The sequence below is a fragment of the Belonocnema kinseyi genome, chromosome 2, assembly GCF_010883055.1.
Source record: "Belonocnema kinseyi isolate 2016_QV_RU_SX_M_011 chromosome 2, B_treatae_v1, whole genome shotgun sequence".
In the NCBI taxonomy this organism is placed as follows: Eukaryota; Metazoa; Arthropoda; class Insecta; order Hymenoptera; family Cynipidae; genus Belonocnema; species Belonocnema kinseyi.
Window position 1 is genome coordinate 66062322 of NC_046658.1, and position 27049 is coordinate 66089370.

At 31.8% G+C, this 27049-nt stretch overlaps 1 protein-coding gene across 1 annotated transcript in view; it reads right to left on the reverse strand.

Moving 5' to 3' along the window:
• LOC117182698 overlaps positions 1-26455 on the reverse strand; it is a 35617-nt gene extending 9162 nt beyond the window's left edge. Inside the window, exon 1 of the mRNA XM_033375803.1 lies at positions 25336-26455. Within this exon, the coding sequence (XP_033231694.1) occupies positions 25336-26455 (1120 nt within the window). The remainder of the gene's footprint in view (positions 1-25335) is intronic.
• Positions 26456-27049: the final 594 nt, after the last annotated feature.

A 27049-nucleotide genomic window follows, 5' to 3' on the forward strand; every position in this document is an offset into this window, starting at 1 on the left:
AGAAGTAAAAATATATCAAATAAAGCTAAAATGGCAATACATAATTCTATATTTGTACCCACTGTACTATACGGTAGCGAGACATGGACTTATCAAGAAAAATATAAGAGTAAAATTAACGCAATTGGCATGAGATTCATGCGCATAATATGCGCGAAAACCCTGATGGACCAAGTAAGTAACGAAATAATTCTAAAAGAATGTGGTGCAGAAGAGACGCTAGTAGACACATGGGAAAGAAATAGGTTAAGATGGTTCGTACATGTTGAGAGAAAGCCAAATGAACGACTAACGAATCAAGTGTATCAAGGTGAAGTAAATGGCAACGTGCCCAGAGGTAGACCGCGGAAAGAATGGTTAGAATGTGTGAATGAGACCTTACTTAGAAGAGACATAAGAAGTCACAGAAACACGAGAGCCTGCATGAAAAAATGCATGGACATAAAAGAAGCTAGAGAAGTATGCCAGGACAGGAAAGTATGGCGGCAAATAGTTAATAAAAAGAGTGTCAGTAGAGTGAATGACGCCTGAAACAAAGGCATTGGCTACTAATGGACCCAATTGGGGAACCCTACATAACGACTTCGTGAGGATCTTCGCTTGGGGTGATTGCTAGAGAGATTGATCAGCAACCTGGGTCGGAGCAGTGTTGCGGAACGAACGTGTTATTTACTTAAATAGCTAGAGAATTCTGGATCAATCTGAAAAATCTCTATCCCTTCCACACACTACTCCTTTCAACTGCCGAGTGAGTCACGCCTACCCCGAAAGGGAAATGGCTTAATGGTGTAATAATAATAATAATAATAATAATACTCCTTTTATTTTCAAATTCATTTAATTATTGTTGTGGTTACATGTTTCATTTTTAAACCAGTTTTAACTATAATTTTATTTTTATTTTTCTGTCCCTAGATTTCGAATTATGGGTGATGTGCCCTTTCAGTCTGGTTTGATATTTGACGCGTACCATTTAGAATAGCGTGTAGCATTTAGCGGGTATTTATTGTTGAACTGAGGGTGGTTACCCCCTGTGGGCACATATGGCTCCTATATGATTTTCCTGCCGGACGTCCCGGGACAATTATGTTGGACCAACGCTTAGAATCCCTTCCTGTCTGTGATATATTTTTATCACCTTTCTTTATTCTCGAGCTTTCCCCTAAAACGTTATAAAATATTGCCATAATTTAATGCTATACATGCACTTAGTTTCACGATTGGCATAACACGGAACTAACTGTACAGTATTTGAATTTTTTTCGCTATTATTGAAAAATTATTATTTTATTTTATTCAGAAATTACTATTGTTTAGAAATATGAGTTTCTATTGTTTCATTCGAGGAAAATTGAAGCTCCTGTATTTGTACCCATTTAGTATTCATTTGCATTGAGATTTTTTTATATTAGAAACACAGTTGACGATTCAAATTTGTTTATTTCAATTATTCTAACAGAATAAAAAAGTAACTCATTAGAAGCGTCACCATTATAATCTTAGAAGAATTTTAAATTGTACACTAAAATAGTTATAATTAAACATTTTTTAATATTAGATAAATTTAAAAGCAGTATTTAAACATAAAATATGCATAATAGTCCCGGCATTTCGTCGAAATAATAAGTGAAATTCCGAAAACAATTCCAAACGTTACATTAGCGTGTACGGATAATTCCCAATACAACTTAGAGCAAAATGTCCAACAGAAAAAAAGAAAAAGGACAAAAATATGAGAAAATTTTGTCAAAAAAATAATCCTCTATCTTCCATAGGTTTCGAATCATAATACATAAAAACATTCCTATTTTTTTGGATTTTCAGCGAAAAATCACTAACTTTCAAAAAACACTGTGTACTTTGGCACTTAATTACCATAAGTTATGACATCTCAAAGTGGGCCATTTTTGCCTGTTCTTACGGGTAAAAAAGTGGATTTCAGTTTTTTCAAAATAAATCTTGTTCGTTTTAGTTTGCCTTAATAATGCGAGAGGATAAAATAGAGTTTACAAAAATCTGTGTAGATCTAAAAAAAGAATTGTTTTAGATTTATTATTTTGGGACCTGCAAAGGTTCAAAAATAGATTTTTATTTTTCATTTTTGACTAAAAAAAGAGAATTTGTTTTTTCTTGTGTGAAAAATATCTCGTTTGCTGATCATCCCACGACAATATTACTTTAGATTAAATGAAAGTGAAGTCAATTTGGCGTAAGTTTAAAAAAATAGTGTCCTAGCCCTAATAGGTCACGAGATATGACCTTAGAAATTGCAATCTTCCTGCATAGAGGCATCTGAACGTACCGTGAAGTAGAATTACGGTTGTATTTTAAAAACTTTGTCTCAAATAAGTGTATATAATTATTTATTCAGCATGTATAATACGTATTTTACCATTAATAAATAATGATTAGTTCATAACAAAAGCTTGCTATCACCACTTATGATTACTTTTTGGCCTTCTTTTTAGTATTTTGTTGGCAAAAAAGTGATTGTAATGGATTGAAAATGTATGATGTTTTTTTTTATCAATGAACAAATATGTTTCATTGATAATTATTTATATTAAAATCTTTTCTTAACCACTGTTGAGTATTTTTTGAGTACTTTTGTGACTATGAAAGTAATTGCAATTGATTAAAAATGTGATATGCATTTCTTTTTAGTAAAAAATAGTTATTTAATAATTGTTTATAACAATATCTTGCCATAACCACTTTTGAGTACTTTCTGAGTACTTTTCTAGAAAAAAGTAATTATAATTAATTAAAAATGTGATATATACTTTTCATCAGAAAACAAGTTTTTAAATAATTTTTTATAGCAATATATTCCCAAAATGTGAGTTGAAGGGTCCCTCACTACGCACCCCTTTCCCTCTTCCCGTTGAATGTCATCGCCTTCTTCGCAGGTCATTAGAATACAGTCACTCAAGATGAATCTACCAAGCTTGGAAATCTATGATACTTATCTTGTACAAATACTTTTTGATCTGAGTGTTGTTGCGAATGCGTGTTTATGTAAAAAAGATGGAAAACAATTTTAAACTCAGGAATGAAGTGCGTTATTCAATTAACAGATTCAATAATAAATAATGTTTTCATCCAATTATTCACTAAAAATTAATTTTTTATTCACTTAATTCTATCCTATTGAACCATTTTCCGAATTTACTTAAAGAACATTTAAACACAACCAATTTATATAATTACTCCGTTATTTTATATTTGTAATCACTTTTAGATAATCAATTACTTATTTATTTGTAATTCAGAAAAATGGTTACAGAATATTATCTACGATTTACAGATATCACTGCAAATTACAAGTGTATTGGAGGTAAGTACGGAATTAAATGCAGAAAAAGTATTTATCAGAAGATATTGTTATAAACAATTATTAAAAAAACTATTTATTTACTGAAAAGAAATACATATCACATTTTTAACCAATTATAATTACTTTTTTGTCATAAAAGTATTTAAAATATACTCAACAGTAGTTATAAAAAGATTTTATCATTAACAATTATTAATAAATCATATTTGCTTATTAATGAAAATATATATATCATACATTTTCAATCTATTACAATCACTTTTTGGCTAAGAAAATACTAAAAAGAAGGCCAAAAAGTAATCATAAGTGGTGATAGCAAGCATTTGTCGTAAACAATTAATTATTTATTAATGGCAAAAGACGTATTATACATGTTTAATGAATTATATACACTTATTTGAGGCAAAGTTTTTGAAATACGACCGTATTTATATTTCACGGTATGCTCAGGTGCCTCTATGCAGGAAGAGTGCACTTTCCAAGATCATATATCGTGACCTATTAGGGCTAAGACACTGTTTTTTTCAACTTACGCCAAATTGACTTCACTTTCATTTAATCTAAAGTAATTTTGTCGTGGGATACATAGCAAACGAGATATTTTCCAAAAAAACAAATTCTCTGTTTTTAATCAAAAATGCAAAAAAATCGATTTTTGAAACTTTGCAATTCCCAAAATAATAGCTCTAAAATCACTCTTTTTTTTAGATCTGGGCAGATTTTCGTAGACTCTATTTTATCCTCCAGCATCATTAACGCAAACTAAAACGGACGCGATTTATTTTGAAAAAACTGAACTCCACTTTTTTGCCCGCAAAAACAGGCAAAAATGGCCAACATAGTGTTTTTTTAATTTAGTGATTTTTCTCTGAAAATAAAAAAAAATGAGAACTTTTATATGTATCATAACTCGAAACCTATAGAAGATATTTTTAAATAAAATTTTCTCATAATTTGGCCCTCTTTCTTTTTTCTGTTGGTCATTTTGCTCTAAATTTCAATGGGAATTATCAAGTCCACGCAAATGTAACGTTTGGAACTGTTTAAAAAAAAACCCTTTTTGGGCAATTAATCTGGGAAGTATAGGATTTTTTTGGGAACCAAACTACCAGGTGTCTGGACTAAAATGATATGATATATAATTGAAAGTGCCTGAAACAATTAAAATTAAAATGGTAAAAAATGTATCAATATCATACAGAAAATTAATAAATTATTCAATATTCAAGTTATTACTAACGTTTGCAATTGTGTCAATTTGAATTCCGCGTACATCCACATTGAGCAATGATTTTATTTAAAATTACAACCGATCACCATTAAATATTTTTGAACATCAAATTTTTAAATAGAATTTTTTTTAAATAAATTTTTATTATTTTTAATACGTATGATTTTACACTTTTAAATAATTGAAAATTGTTTGGCTTCATAATGAAAGCACTAATAGTCAGTTATGAGCCTTAAGCATTTCAAATGAAATAACTTTGGATTAAAGTTATGTGTTTAAAATAGAAATTAAAAAAATCAAACTAATGAAAATTTAATAGTTTTAGATTTAAATATTAAAAGGACTTTCGTTTTAACATTACGTCTTTCAAGAGTATACATTTTAAATAGAAGCCCTAATAGTCAAAGAATTAAAAAATTTAAAGATGTGTGGCTTTAAATTAATATCTTAAAGAGGCAAAAAAACTGATTCAATTATATTTCGCAATCTTGAAGATTGGACTATCTGAAAATGCCAAACTTTTAAAATTGTAAAAATTCAATGTGCAAGCTATTCAAATTGAATGATTTTCATTCTTAGACACACAAAATTGAATATTTAAAAAATTCACAAATCATTTATAACTTAAAGTTTCTGGAATCAAAATAGAAGAAATCAATAAATATGTGTTAAATAAATAAATATACAGGGTGGACACGCTGGGGCTTACCAAAATGTATGCAACCCCGCATGCACTTCCATAAGAATAGGATCAGTGTGTAAGACGGGTTGCATACTTTTTGTTAAGCCCCAGCGTGTCCACCCTGTATTTTGAAATAAATTTTTTTTGTAGATTACGTTTTAGAGTAATACCTCTAATTATTTTTAAATATTCTTGATATTCCTACTTCAATGTATCCCCCAGACCAAGTAATCGAAGTAGGACATCATAGTTTCAATCACTGTACAAAAAAAACAACAATTTTTACCTGTTTTTATGGTCAGATTTAATGTCATATATGTACCAAATCATGTTATTAATTTAGATATAATACGGAAGGAGCTCTAAAGTTATTATTTTTAATGTTAAAAATCCGTTGAAGAAAATATGCGAAAAACGCTTTTAGCAAAATGAGCGTAGAAACGTCGCTCTCGTAGTCTCAAATTAATGCCATAAGTTGGTGTCTATGTGACAAGGTTTTAAAATTGAAATTAAAATTTTAATTAAAAATAAAATCTGACCAAAAATTAGAAAAAATTTGATTTTGAAGTTTAAAAAATTTGTTTAACCATGATGTTCTACTCAGATTAATTTTTGGGGGAAATATTTTGAAGAACACAACTTCAGAATATTTTTGTTGAGTCCAAATTGGAAGTATCAATTTAAAACGTAAGCTCAAACAAATTGTTTGAAAAATCCAAAACTTTCTTGATCCGCATTTTTCGTGATACAGGTATGTTTTGAATATTAAAATAATATTGAAAGCCTGTATAATGAAACAATTTCCAAAAAGAAATAAAAACTGATATTTTGATGTAGTAGATTCCCGCTTAGATATAAAAACTAAAGTTAATTTCTTAAACTAACGAATTAAAAATAAAAATAATTTAGATTTAGCCCCTCAAAATGGAATTTTTTCGAATTTGAAATTATTTTAACTTTAACATTAATTTTGAATCAAAGAAAATAAAGCTAATAAATTCATTAATTTCTAAACCCGATAAGGAATTAAAACTCTGACCTCTGACTCGAAGTACATCAAGAAAATTTGGTTCGTGGCCACAGGTACACTCTGAAGCGCTATATTTAGTAAAAGAGAAACAGAACTAAAAGTATCTACACGATGAGTAGGGTTGAATAATTGGTTTTAATTCAGCAAACCCTTCGTTCATGACTTAACGAGGGTCGTAACTCGTTAGAGCCAGTATAGTAGTCCACTCTACTCATTTTCGACTACCTTTAAAAATACTCGTAAATTTGATACCAATGATTGAAAAAACCTACAGCAGTCCACCAAATCAGGCTCGTAATTTGACTAAAAAAAATTCAACTGAATTTTAAATAGATAAAAAAAGGTAGTCCCTGGTTTTCTCTAGAGTCACTGATGAACTTACAATAATATTGACATTCCAACTTCGAAGACTTGAGTCTGTCAAAGGACGATCGTCTACAGTCTATACCGACACATCACGTGTCGATAGTTGAAGAATCGAGGGTCTCAAGGGGGTGGAACGTTCAACTATGATGGAGGGTTACATAGAGCCTTGAGTACATATAATGGGTGGTGTTTACCGCCGCGATGATCGAAACGATTTAAGGGTCGCTTGGCTTCAAGCGGCTAATGGTAACCCAAATAAATTAAATTATCATGATAAAAGAGGTGTGGTAGTGGGGCTAAATTGCCCCTCTATCTGATCACCCTTCGCACCAGCTAAGAGTCGCCGACAGGAACCCCGTGGCTAGTGCGAGGATATTTTGAATAAAAGTCTGAATAGTAATTGTACCCTCGGTAAAGCCGCCTCCCTTGTTTACCGACATCTGTTACTGTTTGCCACAACGTGCTTTCATGGTCCTTCCGCTTTATTTCCAGCCATGCAATTCATGTGTGACATCCCTCCCTCATCTTCACCTTTTTTTTATTTGATAATTGGTTTAAATGCTAACTAGTGATAAAGTCATAAATTCTTGAAATTGATGGTCCGTATCAAATAACTCGACCTGTTCAAATGACAATCTTTTATCTCGGAACAAATTAAAAGTTTCAATAAAATTGAGGTCGCTGTTGTCCCCAGTACAATTTAAATATTATATTCCGGAGATTCGGCGGTTCACCAACTGAGATATAACATCGACAAGATAATTTAATAAAGGATTTTCTTGAAATCAAATCAAAATGGTTACAAAATTATTCTGTACCCACTCTGCAAGAAATAAATTTATGTTTCCCACGGAATAGCAATGCTACAAGTTAAAAATCAGTTGTATATGAGAGTAGGAGACAATCAGTAGATATATGCAATTTCCACGAAATAGCCAAGTGTGTCTAAATGGAAAATGGCCACCCTCTAATGGATACCAATTACCCAGTAGCGAATTGCAAATTGGAATTCCCGTCCTAAATCGGTATGTAGGTATTATTCCTGAAACCGCGCTTCGTGGTTCCGTGTGTGGTACGGGTGTGAAACGCAAACGACCAAGGATATACACAACGACCTAAAAGTACGTGTATGGGTTTAAAATGATGTATGTGTGGTCCAAATGCGCACATTTGTCTCTAACTGTGCGAAATTGTCTCAATGTATACGTTAACAATGTCGGTGTACATACAATGCCTAAACGTGAATACGAAAATGCAGAGAGTATTGTCTATGGATGGATTGTAATGTGTATGTGATTAAAGGGCTGTGTGAGTAAACTGTGATAGTGTGTGTGCGTGTGTGGGGGGGGGTGCCAGAAGCTCCACCCACCCTTGACTTGCCCCGCCCCAGAATAATCTATCCCTCCGTACAACCAGCTAAACGAATCTAGCAAGTATATATGTAGCCAGTTATCCACTTTCCACCCATCCACCAACAACCCCTGCCACGCGAGAAGTTAGCCAAGTTTTATCAGGCTATTTTCCTTACCCGGAACGGCCAAATTTAATCCCGAACTCGGCTCACAGGCCGCCACAAATCACGCCATAAACATTCGCGTTGTTACTTGTTATTCCCAAGAGGAATCTTACATAGGAAACAAAATATTACTCGAATCAGCAGAGGAAAAAAATGTAGATTAAAGTTTCGGTTATAATAAAATATTACTGTAAAACCATTTACTTTATTTATAAATTAATCATGATTTATTTGACGAAAAATTTCGATTTCTTTTTACTTCCCAGGCGGAAAAATTAGATATAGTTTATTCATATTGGAAAAAATTATACATAATACTTTCCACTATGTATAATTTTTCCAACTGAAATCCATAATACCGTTCTGTTGTATACAATATTTCTTCAACACGAAGAAATGGTTTTCTCTCATTTAAAAGTTTAGATACTAATGAGTCCGAGTCGAGAACCTCAAATGACGACTTTGTGAGGTTCTTCACTTGATGTGATGGCTAGAGAGATTGATCAGCAACCTGGGTTGGAGCAGTGTTGCGGATGAACGTGTTACTTAAAGGAATAAGACGAGAATTCTAGATCAATCTAAAAACCTATACCTCCTTCCTTACATTACTCCCCTCCTCGCCGGGTCAGGCACGCCTAACCCGAAAGGTACATGGCTTAATGGTACAATAATAAGGAAAAAGGTACAGGCTTATTAAAGCAAATAAAGCAAAATGTAATTGCACAATGCAATTTATAAAAATAAGCGTCGTTTAAAAACAAAGAAATATTCAATTGAACTCCAAAAATACCACGATTGTTTAACAAATTTAAATAGTTAAGATACAAAAATTGAAATGGACCATTTGTTTAGAAGCTCAATCTTCCTTTAAAGTTAAAAAGAAACTTATATCGCATTTTCAACGAAAATGAGATTTTCGTATCAATCGATTCGCAAAAGAAAACTGTGTCTATTTACGCAATCGGAAATTCTGAAAAACAAATACATTTGGTTAAATAACAAGTTTTTTGGAACTATGTGTTATTTTTTTAAATAACTTACTTCCTTTGTTTAAACAAATCGACGTATCTCAATGAAAAGGTGCTATCTCGACAGAAGCAAATAGAGGGGTTCCCTAATGGAGAGGACGCTGGTGTTCCGAATACTATTTTTATGCAATTTTTAAGCTTCCCAACTTCGCCACCTCAGATGGCACCCTCTTATTTCGTGGAAATATTTGTTTGAATTACTTAATTGCAGATTTTTATTTAAAATACGATTTCTTTGAATAAAAAGGTAAATATTTAAGTTCAAAGACAATTTTTTAAATGTATATCGTTATTTACTTGCAATAATCGTGTCGCCTCTTAGCATCGGATAAATATTTTCTCAATAAAATTAATAAGTATTTATCTGGACAAAATATTTCTATCAATTAAAGAAACCTAAATTACATGTCCCACATAAGGATATATTAAATCGTTTCCAAAAGCATTTCTTTGGCATAATAATTTTCACGTTTATTAGAAAGAAATATTCATTTTCATTAACGAAATATCATCAAAAAAATAATTTCTTTGAGTCCAGAATGATTTTTTCGCGTCTAAACAATATTTACTCAACAGAAGTAAAAAAATCTGGCACAAAGAAAATAAACGGATTTTCTTGGGTTCAATAATTTTGTTTTCAGTGAACAAAAGATGGTATGATGAGATGTCATTTCGAAGGATTTAAATGTAAAATTATCTTGCATTTATTATTATTTGAATTTGAAACTACACAAGAGATCCCATATAACAGCAGTTTCGGGGGTTGTTGTACTGGTTTGCTTGTAAATCGGAACCTTCGAAACTTAGTCAGGGCCACTTGAGCCGTTCTCAATTGGTATGCCTGGAATTGCGTAATATGCTCGACTGAGCACTTGCGGATTGCGTCCCTTCCGAGGCGACAGTCGAAAACGCTTTTGCCCTGTTCTCCTGAGAAACTGCATGGGCCAGCAGTTCTAGAAATTGGTAAATCGGGTACGCTTCTATAGAACCTCTTGTTTATTATATTGGCAATGTTTGCAATTCCAAACTGGTTAAATATCAAGATTTTTGATCTGAAATAAACTAAGAGTATTATTTGGAAAACTGAAAGCATTTGGAGTTCGAAATTATTCACTCAATTTCTAGCGCTAATAGTTTAATAATTGCCCAAAATTGTTCAACCCCAAGTACATTCAATTTTAAATTAAAAGAATTTTGAAGTTTGTTTAAATATAATGTATTATTTTGAAGGCCTTGAAATATTCATGATCACTATTATTCACGACTGCGTTCTTTCTCTAAAAATTTCATTTTTATCAAATGAGTATTAATATCAATCATGAAAATATCAATATTGGAACATCAACTGTTACTTCATGGTTTGAAAAATTTGGAAAGGAAAAATTTCAAACGCATGTGTATTAATTAATAAATGAACTTAGCAAATAGTTTGATGTCCTCAAATAGAGTGCCTGGGTGCAATAAAACTTCCTTTGTCATTTGCTATTTGTTTTTAATTTAATTTTTTGCATAATAACTTCATAAAGAACAAATGAAAAACAAGTAACTTTTAAAAATACAACTAGACCTGCTGTTCCACCCTTAGTTTTAATATATATTTTATTTTCAAATTGGCCTGGAGTAGCTACAGAAAGGCCTGGAATTTTGAAACCTGAATTCCGCGTAATAATCGTAACTCTCCGTATTTTTGTCCAATAGTTCCTATGTTTTACAATTGATGTTACAGTACAGTTAAGAACTATATTATGAAGTAACCATTTTTGTTCCAAACGTTCTAATACCTATTATGTGTATATAGTGTAATCTCTTTCAGAAAAAATAAATTAAAGAGTTGAAACACGTATTGTAGAATAGACTCAGACCTTCGCAAAAAAATGAGGGCCTCCTATAAGATAATCTTACACTCGAAGAAATGTCCTTTTGTGTCCAAAGAAAGTTTCTTGACAAAAATGTAATTTCCTTCTAAATGCAAGGTTAACATGATTTTCATTGGTCTTGAAAGAAATCATTTTACAGCAAATTCACCTTATCTTACAAACAAATAATTCTGTTTGGGTGAAAAAAATATTCTCTTAAAAGAAAATAGGATATTAAAACACTGTGTTCTTGCTTTATAGTTAAGGTTTTTCTAAACTTTGACTCTTAAAGAATTCAAATACGAAATAAAAACTTAATTTTGTTAATTTCATAATTTATAATAATTTATTTAAAAGCGATAATACATCAACTGCAAATGTGGATATTATAAACAAAAAGGTGGGCGCCCCCATAGCTTGAAACACGTGGTATGACATCACCCGCCGCCAAAGCTGCAAAAAATACATTTTCAGTTTGATAAAAACAATCCAAAAAATTAATCATCAACTGTTTTTGGCGAAAAGGGCTTATTTTTATGGGGTACCAGTAGTCCCGGATATGCTAAACGAGTGGCTGAGACTCGAAGAGTAAACACAAAAAAATAAGTAAATGGGATCAATGACGTTAACTCTTTGAAACATTTACTTTCATTTATTTATTTAGAACAGAATATTCAATATTGCATCTAGAAAACATACTCTCACTTTTTTCATAAACGGCAGCTCGTATATAGAAAAACGTTGAACATCAGTCATTTACAAGTTTTATGCCATGAAACATGTCATGCCGAACATTTTTGTACCATTTTTTTCATTTCTCACCTGTCGGTATAGATATAAATAATTTTCTTGCATTTTTGACAGAGTTGGTATTCTATTTTGGCACAAAACACTAATTCTAGCGTTTTTTCTATCAACTTTTATGAAAAAACGATACTTATTTGCAAGCTTTTGGCGGCGCGCTACGTAACATCAAGATGGGAGAATGAGCGCGGCAGAAATAGGAATTTGAAAAGTGCACATTTTTTCTTTTTCAAATATTAATTTGAAAAAAAATTGTTGCACACTATACTGTTATTGTCAGTGATTTTAGAGAAAATGCTTAAGATATAAAAATAAAAAATAAAATAGTAGATGACCCTATTTCTATAGAAAATATAGAATACGTAAAGGAACTTGCGTAGGGTAGTAAGTTAATTTTGTAAATCGGAAATGTCATTGAAACTAGCAAGCAGTAGTCCATTAGGGGTGGTTCGATCAGTGACCAGTCCTGAACTATGTACACATGTAATATAGAGAGGTATATCTATGTACACGTAGAGGTATACTGCTAAACGCGTGGAGTAAACCTGGCCCGTACGAAGCGAACGCAACGTGGAATGTTACACATCGGGTAACCAAGATCTGTTTGCTTGTGGACGGCCAAACTAGCTGGCAGCTAATTCAGAAACGCCATTACCACCTATACTAGAGGTATACTGCCACCGATGGGCGCGCGTGTGCGATTTTACGTCTGCATTCTGTATGCAATCTACACACACACGTATCTATAATTGCATGCAAAGTTGGCTATAGATGTGTGTGTCGATACGCGTTTATGTGCGGTTTGCATTATAAGCGCGTGCAGTCGCGATGCAAAGGTTTGCAGTTTACAGAGAGAGAGAAAAAGAGACTATTGTAATTGATCTGACAGAATTAAATATTGTTTGATTCAATAGACACAATTTGATGTTATTTGTTATGCTTTTACATTGTCATATATTTTGAAATAGCATGTGCGAATTATAACAATTTCAACACATTGAAAAGAAGTACAAAGCTTATAATTATTTTTTTTGTATATAGAATGAATCTATCAAAAATAATTTTTCGTAATAGTTTTTGTTTTTAACTTGTTGATGGTATTTCAAAAAATCGGAAAGCAAAATATTTACATCTGTCATCATTAATATCGATCGAATGTTTAATTTTAATTCTCCTCGACTCAATTTCTAGTGATATTCCCTAATTTTATTACTCATATCGTTAAAAATAACGACCATTGGAAAAATGTAATAGATTATTATTGCTTACTGCAAAAATGCGATAAAATCCAGGGAAACCCGGATTACTCGTAGCATGAGGACCGTGGTCGAATTAACGTGGATCTAGTCAATCGTCAACAAATATTAGTAATCGTTGCAATCGGGGACCCATATGTCGTGATGATACCATCTTTGACAACATTTCACACATGATACTTTCCATTGAGAACCAGCAGAAGGGGTGGAAATCACAGATCCTAAATTGCTGAACTAAATTAAATTATCTCCAGATGTGCAATTTCGTATCATAATAAGAAAGTTGAGATGACAAAATATTTAATCTTTCAATATGATTTGTATATAAATATATGTGTGATATTATGATATATTTTACATTAATTTTCATGAATAACCGGAATAATATTATTTCAGTTGCATCGCTATTAGATTATTTTGGACTGTTTGCGAATCTGATTTTTCCTTTGAGTAGTTATTTTTTTCTCCTCTTCGGACATGGAGAATTTGGTTTTACCAGAATATCCATAAGCCTGTGGGGTTTCTATGGCAACGCTATGACGATGGTGGAGGTAACTGCTAGTCGAGGAGGGTACAGGGGATGAATGGACGGATGAATGACGCACAATTAACTAATTAAATCATCTACCAACCCTCAGCGAGCTCTGTCTCTCGAGTATCATCCCCTTTTGTTGGCAGACTTCAGGCCATCTCTTCTCCATCGTTATTTCCCCAGGACACAAAACGATCCATGAAAACGAAAACTGTCTCCAATTTTCAAGAAATACCATTAATCCTTATATTATTTTGAATAATCAACTTTTGTTGTTTATTTTATAAGATAAGCTGGGAAGCAAGAGACTACAACGTCTTAGGGAAATGGTGTCTTTATATAAGATTGTATAGAAAAATATAGATTAGAGATTGTACATTTTTAGGATTTAGTAGCTCCGGGCTAATCACCTTATAGTTCCGGTCAGGTGTCCGTCCGTCCGTCGTAATTTTCCCTCGGGACCTTCTATCATTTGAACCCCTCCTCTCCTATATATGACTTAACCTATCCCTCGGGACCCATCCTATCTCACTGTAGTTACATATTAGCAAAGCTTTTGAATTCATGTATTTATTAAAAAACAAAACTATGGAAAACCATGACATTGTTTTCTAGAACTTTGTAGTTTTTCGTAAACATTTTCTTCACCGGGTTAATTTATTTAATTGTTTTAATTTATTCCGGCTTGATTAACCGTTATTTTCAGACGTGAAAGTGGTGTTTTTCCAAAACACAAAATTTGTTCTTTTCGGGCCTTATATTACTTCCCGTGCAGAAATTCCAATTTGGATCTGATCGGGGCCAGATCGGGCAGAATTTGGCCCAAATCAGGCTATCTAGATGGGGCCAGACCCGAAATGAAACGCGATGCCCGATTGGGGCCCAAGCGCTGCGCCCAGAGATAACCATACCTGGCACCGATCGGGCCCATATTAATTTATTTTTCTTATTCCTAATTAAAAGGGATTCTTAAATAAAATAATATTAAAATCGAATATATCACCTCCTTAACTGAAATTGGAGAATATAAATATCAGGTTACCTAACAGATCGCGATATGAAAAAATTGGAGTATGCCACTTTTTTTCAAGCAAACGGAAACAGTCAAACGACGCAACATAACAGCCAGCATTTGTGTATGATAAACCATTTAAGTATTTTGCAATATATTTTTGGTTTTAATTTCTAAATTGAAGTTGCTTTCAATTTCTATATTGAACCTAATTGTGGAAAGTATCAAATAAAGTATAAATAAATAACCTCATTTCGAGGTTAGGTTTCATCTTAACATTCCTAATAAATTTACTTATTATAGTCTTCAACACGTAATTCAGGAATATTTAGAAGTGTATTATACCTACGCATTCGTCTTGTGCTCACTTTTGGAATTTTTCCCACTTATTTTGTCACTTTCTCAAATAATAATGGAAATATTTTTGACGCTTGACACTTTACGTTGAAACTTGGGAGATTTGGAGTTAACCCACTTTAGTCCCCGAAATTAATGGAGCGCCATCTACTGGTAAGCTTGGCTGTTAAGTCGGGGTCTAGACGAGGCCAAATTTAACAACCACAAAATTGTGTGCCTGATCTGGCCCAAATCGGAAATAAGGCAAACATTTGGCAATTTCTGCACGGGTTGTTTAAAATCGTAGACCTAAAGGTTCTTTATACTGAGAATTTTTATTTTGAAATAAATTCGAAAAGATCGTTCAGGTATAATCATAATATTTAAGTACCGTCTTTGTGGCCCTCTTAATTCAGAATGGCAAATAATTCCGTTGTTCATTTGGTTCACTGGTTTACATTCCCACTTTTAAGCAAGCTTTCAGTCTGAAAAAATAGCTATGCAATTCCAACCTCCATTAAAGGGGAATCCGTAACTCGATTTCCATTTACATTTCCATTTTCTTGGGTTGGAGTTGGAAAATGTCGCTGTCGGTAGAACGTATTCCATTAGCTTCGACCGTAGGATCACAACAGATTAGCTTTGCTTTTAAAACATTTATTGGAGGTTTATGTCACTCGTATAATTTTATCACAAAGTAATGCAAATTTCAAATCTGAAAATAGGCTGTTTTGTTTATAGGTGACTGAATAAAATAATTTCTCTCTTAATAACTATTCTACAGCGAAATCAGTGTAAACTGACTCTATGGTAATAAATATTAAATATGGATGGCTTCCGAATTTCACTTAAAGTCAACACTTCATGTAAAGTTCTCCACTGTATCTATATAAAAAACTACCGCAGGATTTTGAGCGCTAATGATTCAAAAATTGTGTATGGCTGATTGCATTTTTTTCAAATGTTTTTTTTTTAATAATTTCGAAACATATTACACATTGAAAAAAATGCACGTTTTAGATATGAAAAAAATGTTTGTGTGCAAATCAGTTTTCTGTAGGTTTTACGAATTTCGGGGAAAATAAGAAAAACTACATTTAATCACTTTCTTTTTTTTGTATCCAGTTAACTAATCTGTCAAAACGACACTATATGAAGTGAAAAACTATGAATATGATTGATTTTAGTTTTTCTCATTCTTCTCAAAATCTGTCACATTACCAAAAAATGACAAAATAAATGTAGGGTAAACTGAGGTTTACCGATAGTGAAATGGATTTTGTGTAAATGATTCATTAAATTTGATGCGATTATTTATGTTAACGAATTAATTTTTCCTTTACGCGGTTTACATAAGCCACCATTGTTAAAAAGCATGCTATTTCTTAATAAATGCAATCATGCCTGAGTTTTAAATTTAAGAACGAGAACAAAGATTTTAGTCATTTGAGCTGAGTATTCCATGGTAATTTTTCGTAGGAGTATTTTATAGGAAGCTCCACATAGTCCTGACGCAAAGTTAAATCTAGAATAATAATTGTTTTGAAAAAAATATTTTAGTGAACAAATGGATAGTGATTTTATGTGTTTTTAAGTGATTCGTTTCTCAAATATAAAATATTATTGCTGACAACTCTGTTTTTGTAATTTTAGTTGTTAAAATATTTGAATAATAATAATAATTAAATTTTTAAAAGCGACTCTAATATGTTCATAGAAAACTGTCATTTATAAATTAAAAACTTTTGCAGAGATATACTACTTCTATCAGAATGGCAGAAATTTTCTTTAACATTTTTTTTAATATTATTTGTTTTCTGATTTTTTAAACAAATCCCTGTTCAAATTTTTATATGTTACTAAAAACTTTTTAATGAATACAATTTTTACAATTTCCTCAAATGATTTCTAGCCAAAAATGTAGTAAAATAAAGAAAATTATAAATGTTAAAATAGGAATGAAAGTCCATTATACAGATCATTCAGGGCTTTTAATTTTTGTAAAGAAAAAAAATTTTTTCCCTATAGTTTGGGATTCTTACAACTTAAACGTGTCTGTAATCTTTCTGAATTTGAATTCCAATTAAAACTTCTAGAAATAATAATACAAAAATGAAATACGATCCATCAAAACTTGATGACCCGCGGATAGGAAAAACACCCTGCAAATAGTGAAAACGGAGTCGCGTGCGGGTGAGCCACAGGCGAATATTCTTCAAATAAAAAGCCAGCTACACCGGTTATTTACAAACTGGCGCGTCGTTGGCCATTTTTAACAATTCCCCGTCGTGTTTCGCGGATTATCATGCACACAGAGCTCATTGTGATCGACTGTATTTTTTGGCTGGGAACCGGTGTGTGTTTGATTTTTTTTGTTTGTTATTTCCGACGGTGGATAGCTCAGCAACTACCAATCAGGATCATCTGACAGGAAATACCCCGCACACCTCCGGTCATTCGTCGTTTTCGATACCCAACCAACCCCGCTTTCCTCTACCCATCATCGCGTTCAGTCCATTCGTTCACTGACCAATTTGTTCGATAAAAGCCCTCGACTGATTGGCCTGACAACGCGGCCACTGCTTTTTTTTGCGTGAAATTCACCGTGACGCACCACCCCCTCAACTCTCTCACCCACCCCTATCAACTCCCAAAAACTCGTGGTACCATGGATCTATTTTAACTCATCTATCTTTGCTATTTGTGATGGTAATTTCATTTTATGTTCAGGGAAAAAACAGTTAGGAATTCTACAGCAGTTCGTTGGAAGTATATTACAATTGTTGGTAAAATTCCGTTCATTTTTTTCTAGTTAGATAAATTAGTTTCAAAATAATATTGATTAGTCACATGTAATTGCTAATTTTATTTATTGAAATTGATAACATTATAAAGATCTAATTATAGAGTTAGAAGTTTGGAATTTCACTATTATTTTCAAAATTGTATTTAAAATTGATGATTTTCCAAATTTGAAAGACGTTACTATTACACAATCACTAGACTAGTAATAATCTCACGCTATGAAAGTTTTTATTCGCCGCGGGTGCTTAAACAAGATTTAAACTAAATTCAAAAATATTTCAAGATATTTTAAAATATTTAAAAAGGTTCAATATATATTTTCAGAAATTTAATAGATTTTTAAGGATTTCCACCAATTTCCGAAGATTTCAAAAGATTTAACAGACTGTAAAGAATTCAAGAACATTATTTATATTTTAAAATTACTTTAAAATCTTAAAACTCATTTAAATTCTACCGAAATTCCTTACCAATTTTTCAAAATTACTTAAAATCCCTTAAACACATTAAAAATATCTTGAAGTCTTTTAAATAATTCGAAATATTTTGAAATTCGATTATAAATTTAAAATTTTTTTAAATCAAATAAGTTCCGTTAAATCCCTTGAAAATCTCTTCAAATACATAAAAATATTTTTAAATTGCATGAAGATCCGTAAACTTTTTTGAATTAAAAAAAAAAAATTTTAATGCTTTGTTATATTTTAAATTCCTTTACATACTTTTGAAACTATATTAAATCGATTGAAATGCCACAAAACCCCTTAAAATCATTTAAAATCTCTTGAGCTCATAAAAAAGATTTTAAAGTCTTTAAAATGCCTTGAAAATTCTTTTACTTTTTGGAATTCTTCTAAAATTCTTTAAAATTACTTGAAATCTTTTGAAATTCATTTATATGCTTTAATCTTTTTTAATTTAACAGAATTTTTAAATTCCGTTAGATTATTTTGAAATTGATTAAAATCCTTTTAAACACTTGAACATATTTTGTAATTTCACAATAATACATAAACTCTTTTGAAATTTCTTGACATCTTTAAAAATCATTTAAAATCATTTGGAATCTTCAAAAATTTGTTGATCGCAAAGGGAAATTGAGGAATATGACAGAATATTTGTGAATATTGCGAGATACTTTGGAATATTTTGGAATATCAAAAATATTCGACATTCTAAAGAATATCATGAATACCAAGAATATTGAAAGAGTACGTGTATGGGAATATTTAGTGAATGTATCAGGAATATTGGAGTAATCGACCCCTCGACATATAGAAATAAATTGGTTTAAAAATATGACATTGTGAAGAAACCATTTTTTATTTTAAGTATATGTTACAGCAAAATCTTTAGTATATATTTGTAACCATTGGCGATCTTATTAATAGTGGTTACAAGTAAACTGTTATCAACGTTGGTTTTTTTGGAGAGTAACGTACGAATAACAATCATTGCTGACGGAATCCATTTGAGATTAACAGGGACCCACACTTGAAATCGCAGAATTTCGCGAGAACGAAATATGTTCTTTTTTACAGAAAATTATACTTTTTTTCATGTTTTCAAAATTTAAAGAAAATTGGTTGAATTTGGGAAAGTTTAATTATCAATTAAAAAATTATTAGTTTTTATGTGATTTGAATTTAACACAAATAATTGAAATTTTAAAGGCTTTGATCATAAAAAAGTTTTAATATCTCAATTTCTGGTGAATATAAATTCTGTCAGTTTAAAATGAAGTTCGAATTCTTCAAGTTGCAAGGTTCTAGAGTGGAATTTTTTTTTCCTTCTTAATGTTTTCCATTTTTAATTATTATTTAGTTTGAAAGCTTGTTTAGTATAATTTAATTAATTCATTGATTCTATAGCAATTCGCCAAATTGGCTTGAAGTTCAAATTATAATTTCGTTCTGTGATAAGAATTTTAAACTGTAGAATTTTAGAAGCTTCAACTTTGAAAGAATCAATTTAGTTTTAAATATTAAACTGTCAAATCTTGATCGCTTTGAACTTATAATTATTCAAATTCCGAAGTTTGAAATTTTTAATTATTTAATTTTGAACGCTTTTAAGTTTAAATAATTTTCAATTATCTAATGTTATAATATCCTATTTTTAAGGTTTTGACATTTTCCTATTTTATACATTCTTAATGTGAAATCATTCAATTTCGTGATTCTTCAATTCAAAAGAAAAGTGTGTAAAAGGAAAATCTATTTCTTCAGAATATGTGGTAACTAATTTGCAGTTATTTTTGTGATACAGAGAAAACTGAGTGCAAAAGATTTGAATCTTTCTTACTTTTTTTTTGACGTTTCTTCTAGTGTGTTTAATACCTTGGGGGGGGGGGGGGGGGGGGGGGTATTTGGGTTCTTTATAACTATCTTAAAAATCTTAGCGTTGGTTTGCATTTTTCCTTTTGCTTTCAGCCACCGGATTCGGGCAAAATTCTTTCCGCTTAAAGCCATTTCGATGTTATCACTTTAATATGTATTATTTAAAACCAATTAAACTGTTGCTTTCACAAACTATGGTGATGGAATTTTAGAGAAAACAACAAAGTATCTGTCACGAGAGCGCAGGCGTCGAGGCAACGACGCCACATATTTTGTGAGTTAGAATTTTAGAACGTTAAAAGAGAATTTAAAAATTCTACGGAAAATATGGAGCTTTAAAGGAGACATGAGTAAAACTCAAGAATATAGAGGATATATAGATATATATATATATATATATATATAGGATATATTATAGAGGATATAGAGTGCCTTTACCTCTTTTGAATCAAAAATGTATTCCGAGTGAAAAATTAGCTTATTTCAATAAGCATTGTGCAAACTTCTTTTTATGCTTGAGCTAGAATCGGGTTCGAATCAACGATGTAAAAGCTTGAACCTCAACAATTAATTTTCATTTTAGCACAAATATATTAGATTTAGATTCTTACATTATAGAGGTATTTCTGTTGACAAAAGTCACTGCAAAACGGAAAATTTCATGATTTTACTACTTTTTGCTTCAAATCATAAAGGCAAGTTCACGTCTTTGAGATGAGAATGCCATCTTTCGATTTCACCCAGTGAGCTCTTTTGGCCTATAAACGTTGAAAATTAGTAATTTTTATTGTTGTTGTCAAACTGACACATGCACACATTTCTTTTTACCTTGAAAGCTTCTGATGTCTCACTACGTATTTCGCCATAAGAGGCCATAATACGTTTCTTTTAATAAATCGATATTTCTTATTAATATTTTGTCACTTTTCAATCTATTATTACAAATTATTGAATAGATAAAATTATGTTTAACTCAAAAAGAATTTTGAAGATGAACCTACGGTGCTTCAAAAACTTCGTAACTAGTTTCAATATAATTGTAATATAATTGTAATATTCGCTTTTCTAAACCGTATTTTTTAATGTTAGAAATTTTCAAACATTTGGTCTCCGTTCATGAAAAAAAGTATATGGGTGTTATATGTGCCTTAATTTTAGATCGTTGAACCTAAAATTGAATTGTAGATTTTTTTATCGTTCGTCACCGTTGTATAAATAATCGTTGGAAACCAAAGTTCGCTGGAAGTGGTTGGAAGGGGACTTATCAAATATCGACGTCTAGAAATCCAAGTAACCAACCAATATGGCCAAGCAGTAGGTGCATTAGGCATGTCAATAGTATCCTATCTATTCACCAGTCAGGCAATCTGTCTTTCGAAGCAACCTCACTTTGAGGCTAATAGTTAGTATTAGCTGTCAAGAGCTAACATAACACCTATCAACCTACGCAAGATTACGGCTTAACCAGATAAAAGCACTTGCTTGCCAGCTTTCCCACTAACTATTACTATAAGTGTATTCCTGCCCTTAATAAGAAATTAATTTGTAAGGATTTTTTGAAAAATCATCATGTATTTTTTAATTTTTACGATTATAACAATAAAAAGAAGTGTTCAGACACACCAAAATATTTGATGTACACTTACAAAAATTCGATGAACCTAGCCGCCCTTTCTAGTTTCCCTGGGCTCACAAAAAATATTTGTTTTATGCTCATAGAATTTTGGGAACCTAGACACAACCAAAATAAAATAATAATAACATGAATGATTTTATTTGAAAATAAAATAATATCCTCGAAATTTAAAAAGAAATTGAAAAATTAAAAATGAAGGAATTTGAAGTATAAAGTATTCATAACTGTAAACATAAGAATTTTGTGCGTGAAAATTTGAGCAATTGGGTTCTTGCATATTCTTAAATATATTTCTTTCCTCATACAATTAACAGGCAATTAGAAACTGATTATAATTACTTAAAACTTTTTCTATGAATGAGTGAAATTTTGTTTCCTGAATAAAAAGTATACATTTATCATTATTTTTTTTTATAAAATAAGGCTTTTCTGATTGGGATCGTAATTGGAAGTATACATCATCTGAGTAGCTCGGTTGATGAAGAAATAAAACTAATATGGCCGCTGGTGATTGCAGCGTAAACAGTGAACATAACATATATACTTACATGGCGTTATATATAAAAAAAACTCAGAAAGAGCCTAAAGCGTATATTAAAAATGCCCAACATTATACATCAAAGACTGGGTTTGTCAAGTTTAATGGTGTATAATTTGGTTAGATTTAGTTACATTTAGCAGTTGTACTTTTTGGACAATTTAAAAAAATATTATAATCGAAGTATTCAACATTTTTATTGATTGTATTGCAATTTTCATAATTGTATATACTACTTAAGAAATATGTTATCTAAAACTCATGCAAAAACCGTATTACAGGAAAAAACTTTCGAAGTTAAATTTCAAAATAGCATCCACTAATCTTCAAATTCGAACTAGATTCAAAGAGCTAAGTAGCTACAAATTCTAATTAACACATTATAATAATTAAAACGAATAAAAAATAATTGCAAGTTTCAAGTTTTGAGCTTAAAATTTTAAGCCTAAATTGTAAAGTTTTAAATTAAACAATCTATAATATTCGAAGGCGAACAACTTTTCTTTGAACGAATCGAAAGTAAAATTTTTGAAGCGAAGCGCTGCATATTGTGCAATTTATAATTGAATCTTTAAAATCAACCATTAATCAATTATGAAAATTATTATACCTTTAAATTGAACAAGGCTTCATCACTCAAATCGATTTCAGATAAACTTCTACACTATTATCAACATTGTATTTTCTCCGCTTTTGACACACCTAATAATAAAAATGTTAGAATTACCATCGAAAATTAATTCAAAAGAAAATTAGTATTTTGAAAACCTTAGGAAAAAACTATCAACTTTGAATAAATCACAAGTAAGGACAAATTTGAAATTGTTGCAGTATCTTCCATTTTAGGAAATTTGTTCTTAAGATTTTTAAGGTTTTGCAAATTATAAACAAAGCTTAAATTTAATTTCGCATTGCATTATTAGGATCTTGAAAAAATTGGAATACGAACTTTCAACACGGCTCAATTTTTAATTTCGCGTTAGAATATAAAAATTCAAAAACCGGCTTTCCAATCGAAAGATCTGTAATTTTCATTTCTTCAATTTTAATAATTGATATTTAAATTTTCAAACCTTGTCAATTCTCACATAAGCTTGATATACAATAATGTAAAATTTTAACTATTATAAGTTCTATTATTTAAAAATTTTTAAATTCAATTTAAAATACAGCAAATTGAAAAATTCCCTATGGATCATCTTACAATTAAATTTTATTTAAAATTTCGGCTTTTAAACTCTGAAATCAAACTAAATTTGACACATTTAAAATTTAATTGCAGCAGTATAATAGCCGCTGAACATATATTAAAAAATAAAATTCCATCTATTGTCAATTAATCAATTTTTATTTTGTTCATAATGTAACAAGTAAGAATTTCCAATAGATTTTTTTTTCAAATAAAATATTGCGAGCAGATACATTATATGGCAATCAAATATAATTTCATAATCCAAAGCAATATTATATAATTTGAAAAAAACATTTGAAACGGATCAGGATGAAATATACTCAGAGACTCATTTCACATTTCCAATGGAGCCATATCTATAACAGTTTTTCCGTTGTGAAAAATCGTTTGAGCTTATCCTACATTTTATCGCTACTTCCGGTGATGTGTAAACTCAATGTTTTGAAGGACATTTCTCCGGATGAAGGAACGATTACATGGTGACAATCATGGATTTTTAAAGGTTTTTTTTTTAATCAATTTTTTTTTATTATTTACGACTTGTGAAGAACGGTTTGTCCAGTTTCCTCTGAGAAATCATTTATGAGAGCAATTACACGTACATTAAAGCAATTTATTGCCCATAAGATAATAATCAGCCTGATCGCCTCTTATCACGCACTTAGTTTCTTTTTAAATTGCTCGTAGCTGTGTCAATTTATTAATTTATCAAGTGGACTTGAAGATTTTGAATCATCGAGATTAACGTTGCGATATGATCTGAATTTTTATAGTAATAACATTAAATAGAAAATTTCCGGAGTGAGATATATTTAAGTAAAACCATTATGTATTCACCCTGAATAAATCGAGATATGCTTGTTATCAATCATATTTAAAAAATCATTTATTCTTTATAATATTGGTAATAACCTTCTTGCAGTATAAGAATGTCCATTTTTGTCTAAAATTCTAAATACCTTTAAAATTTCTGTTTTTTTTTTCAAAATAAGAAATTCTTGAATTAGTATCAACATTCTATTTAAAAAATTAGAATCCTCTACCTATATCTCATGGTGTATACTATCTTTTAAATTAAGTCTAAAGGTCAGGCAGATGATAAAAAAAGAGAAAAAAAGGTGACTCTCCACTATCAGGAAAATGTTTGTCTTAGACAAACATATGAGAGGTTGTTATAAAAATCAATCATAATTTTGGTATCTTGAGAGGTGAGGTGAAAATTGGACATGCAGTCTTTCTATATCAATTGAATAAGAGCGAAATTTGCTGAAGAAGAAAAATGAGCAGCGATGGATTTTCTGACTTACTTACAGTAAATATTTTGATCTAGGAAGTAGAACGTAATTGTATTTTGCGAGCAAGTTAATTAAAAAATTAAGATACTGATCAGTGGATCATTGTTGTATATCGCAGATTTAGGAGATAAGGTCCATTGATAAGTAAATATTAATTAGAGAGATGTTTCTGAAGTTGAAATTCTGGGGGAACCAGAACAATGTTTTCCTAGTGTAGGTGGCAAACAAGGGTGTAAATTCATACTCATGGAGTTAAGACTATATAAATTTCTTTACTAACTGACTAGAATTTAAATGAACTGGTATATACATTTTTGTAATCTTTATCATAAAATAAATTGTAGTTGCAAAAAATAAGCGTACTTATATATGAACAAAAATTATCCACTCCTAACCATTCATTGTACCACATTCACCCCAGTCTACAAAATAAAAAAAAAATGAAACAATCTTCCTGGAAATACAACAAATAATAAAACCTACCGCCGTCAAAGAATCACACTATTGTAATCTAACAGAATAATAAATAAAATCAAACACTCACCAGCGAGATCAGCAGGCAGCCTCGGATACAGCATACCGGTTCTCGCTAACCACTCGAGCTGAAGAGGATGAAGGTGATGCTGAGGATGTTGGCCGCCGGCTTGAGGATGGCCCACGGGCTGTCCCTCTTTGTGGATCGAGTGAAACGCGCTGCCACTGGCCGGATGATAATACAATCCCCCAGGATGGATAAGAGGACCTCCAGGATGTAACAACAATCCCTGATTTTGTCTCACCACTCCCGCACCCACGCCATAAGGATTCCCAGCTAAATTCTGATGACCCAAAATCACATTCCCCGTAGGGTCTTCCGAACCCGGCGAAATAGGTGGGCTAGAAGCTGGACTCCGACTAGTATTGCTTCCCGGACTGGCACTTCCTGTTCTGGAAGGATCAACCTCAGCATCCACATCCACAGAGGCCTCATCATCGTCCACTCTATTGTTCCTGTACCTTCCACTATTATCCCCATCATCCGGAATGGACCGAAACTGATTTCTAGAAGTCGAATCATTTCTCATAATCGTGAATTGACGACGATCAGCATCCCGTCTTCTGTTCCTCATATCATCATCTTCCGATCTGACAATATGCTGTTGAAATTGATGTAAAGGATTACCCAAAATTCTTCTCTCACTCTCTGGATTCTGGAGATTTGTTTCTTTTTCGTCATCAAGTATCTCAACGCCTACTCTGTGATTTCTGGACTTCTGATGATCATTTTTAGAAGTAACTCTTCCCAGAAGAGCATCGATGCAGAACGATGTCTTCCCAGTGTTGTGTTGTTGATTCGGAGGAAAGCTTCCTGGCGAGGGATCACGAAATCTAGTTACAGAAATATCCTCCATGAATTTCATTGTTTCTTCTGGGAAGATATTTCGGTTTTCAGCAAACATTTTTTGTATGGGTAATCCTGTTTCTTGATTTTCTGAATACCTAATGATTCTTGGCTTGTCTTCTAGACCTGGGGATCTTGCAAAGTTGATTTCCTGAGGGGATTTTGGTCCCTCGGACTTTGGGGACGAACCGGGATCTTGGAGTCTGTGCTGGATACTGTAGAGGTGTCTTGTGTGCTGCAATTCCTCAGAGATCATCTGAGCGTTGTAGTGCATGGCAGCCATTGGGACGATTTTAGCGCATCCTTTGATTTAAAATATCACTCACGAGTTTATTTTCACTTATAATTAAAGTAACAGCTGGGATATCAATAAATAATCAATAATTAAGGGGAAAACATTGAGGGAAGAGTTTGAAATTATGAATTGATAAAGGGAGGATGAGGATCACCTTGCACAATCACTGCCTCAACTGTAAAAAAAAAAACTATGTAACCATTGAACCAAGTTTCCAACGATGAATCACCAGTGAATTGTCATCAATCGGGAAGAACAAGTTAATAGTTCGACGTCGCGACACAAAATGAAATCATCGGCACCGCGTGTTTGTCCGAGCGTTCCAAAAATCCTTCAACATCGTAGCTCTCGATTTAATCGTAGCTTGCGCTCCGCCTACGACTCAAACACCCCCACGATGCACCCGATGATCAAACCACGCCCCCGTGAATTCTCATGAGTGACCGACATCCCGTGCTGCCGAGAAAGAGAGAATCAGGAGTGGAATGTTGTTCTGAGTGAGATGAGAAGAAGAGTCTGAATCGAGGGTGAAATCTCGCCAGTAGTGGGATCCCCGCTACCCTATCGACGCGCGCCGCCCCA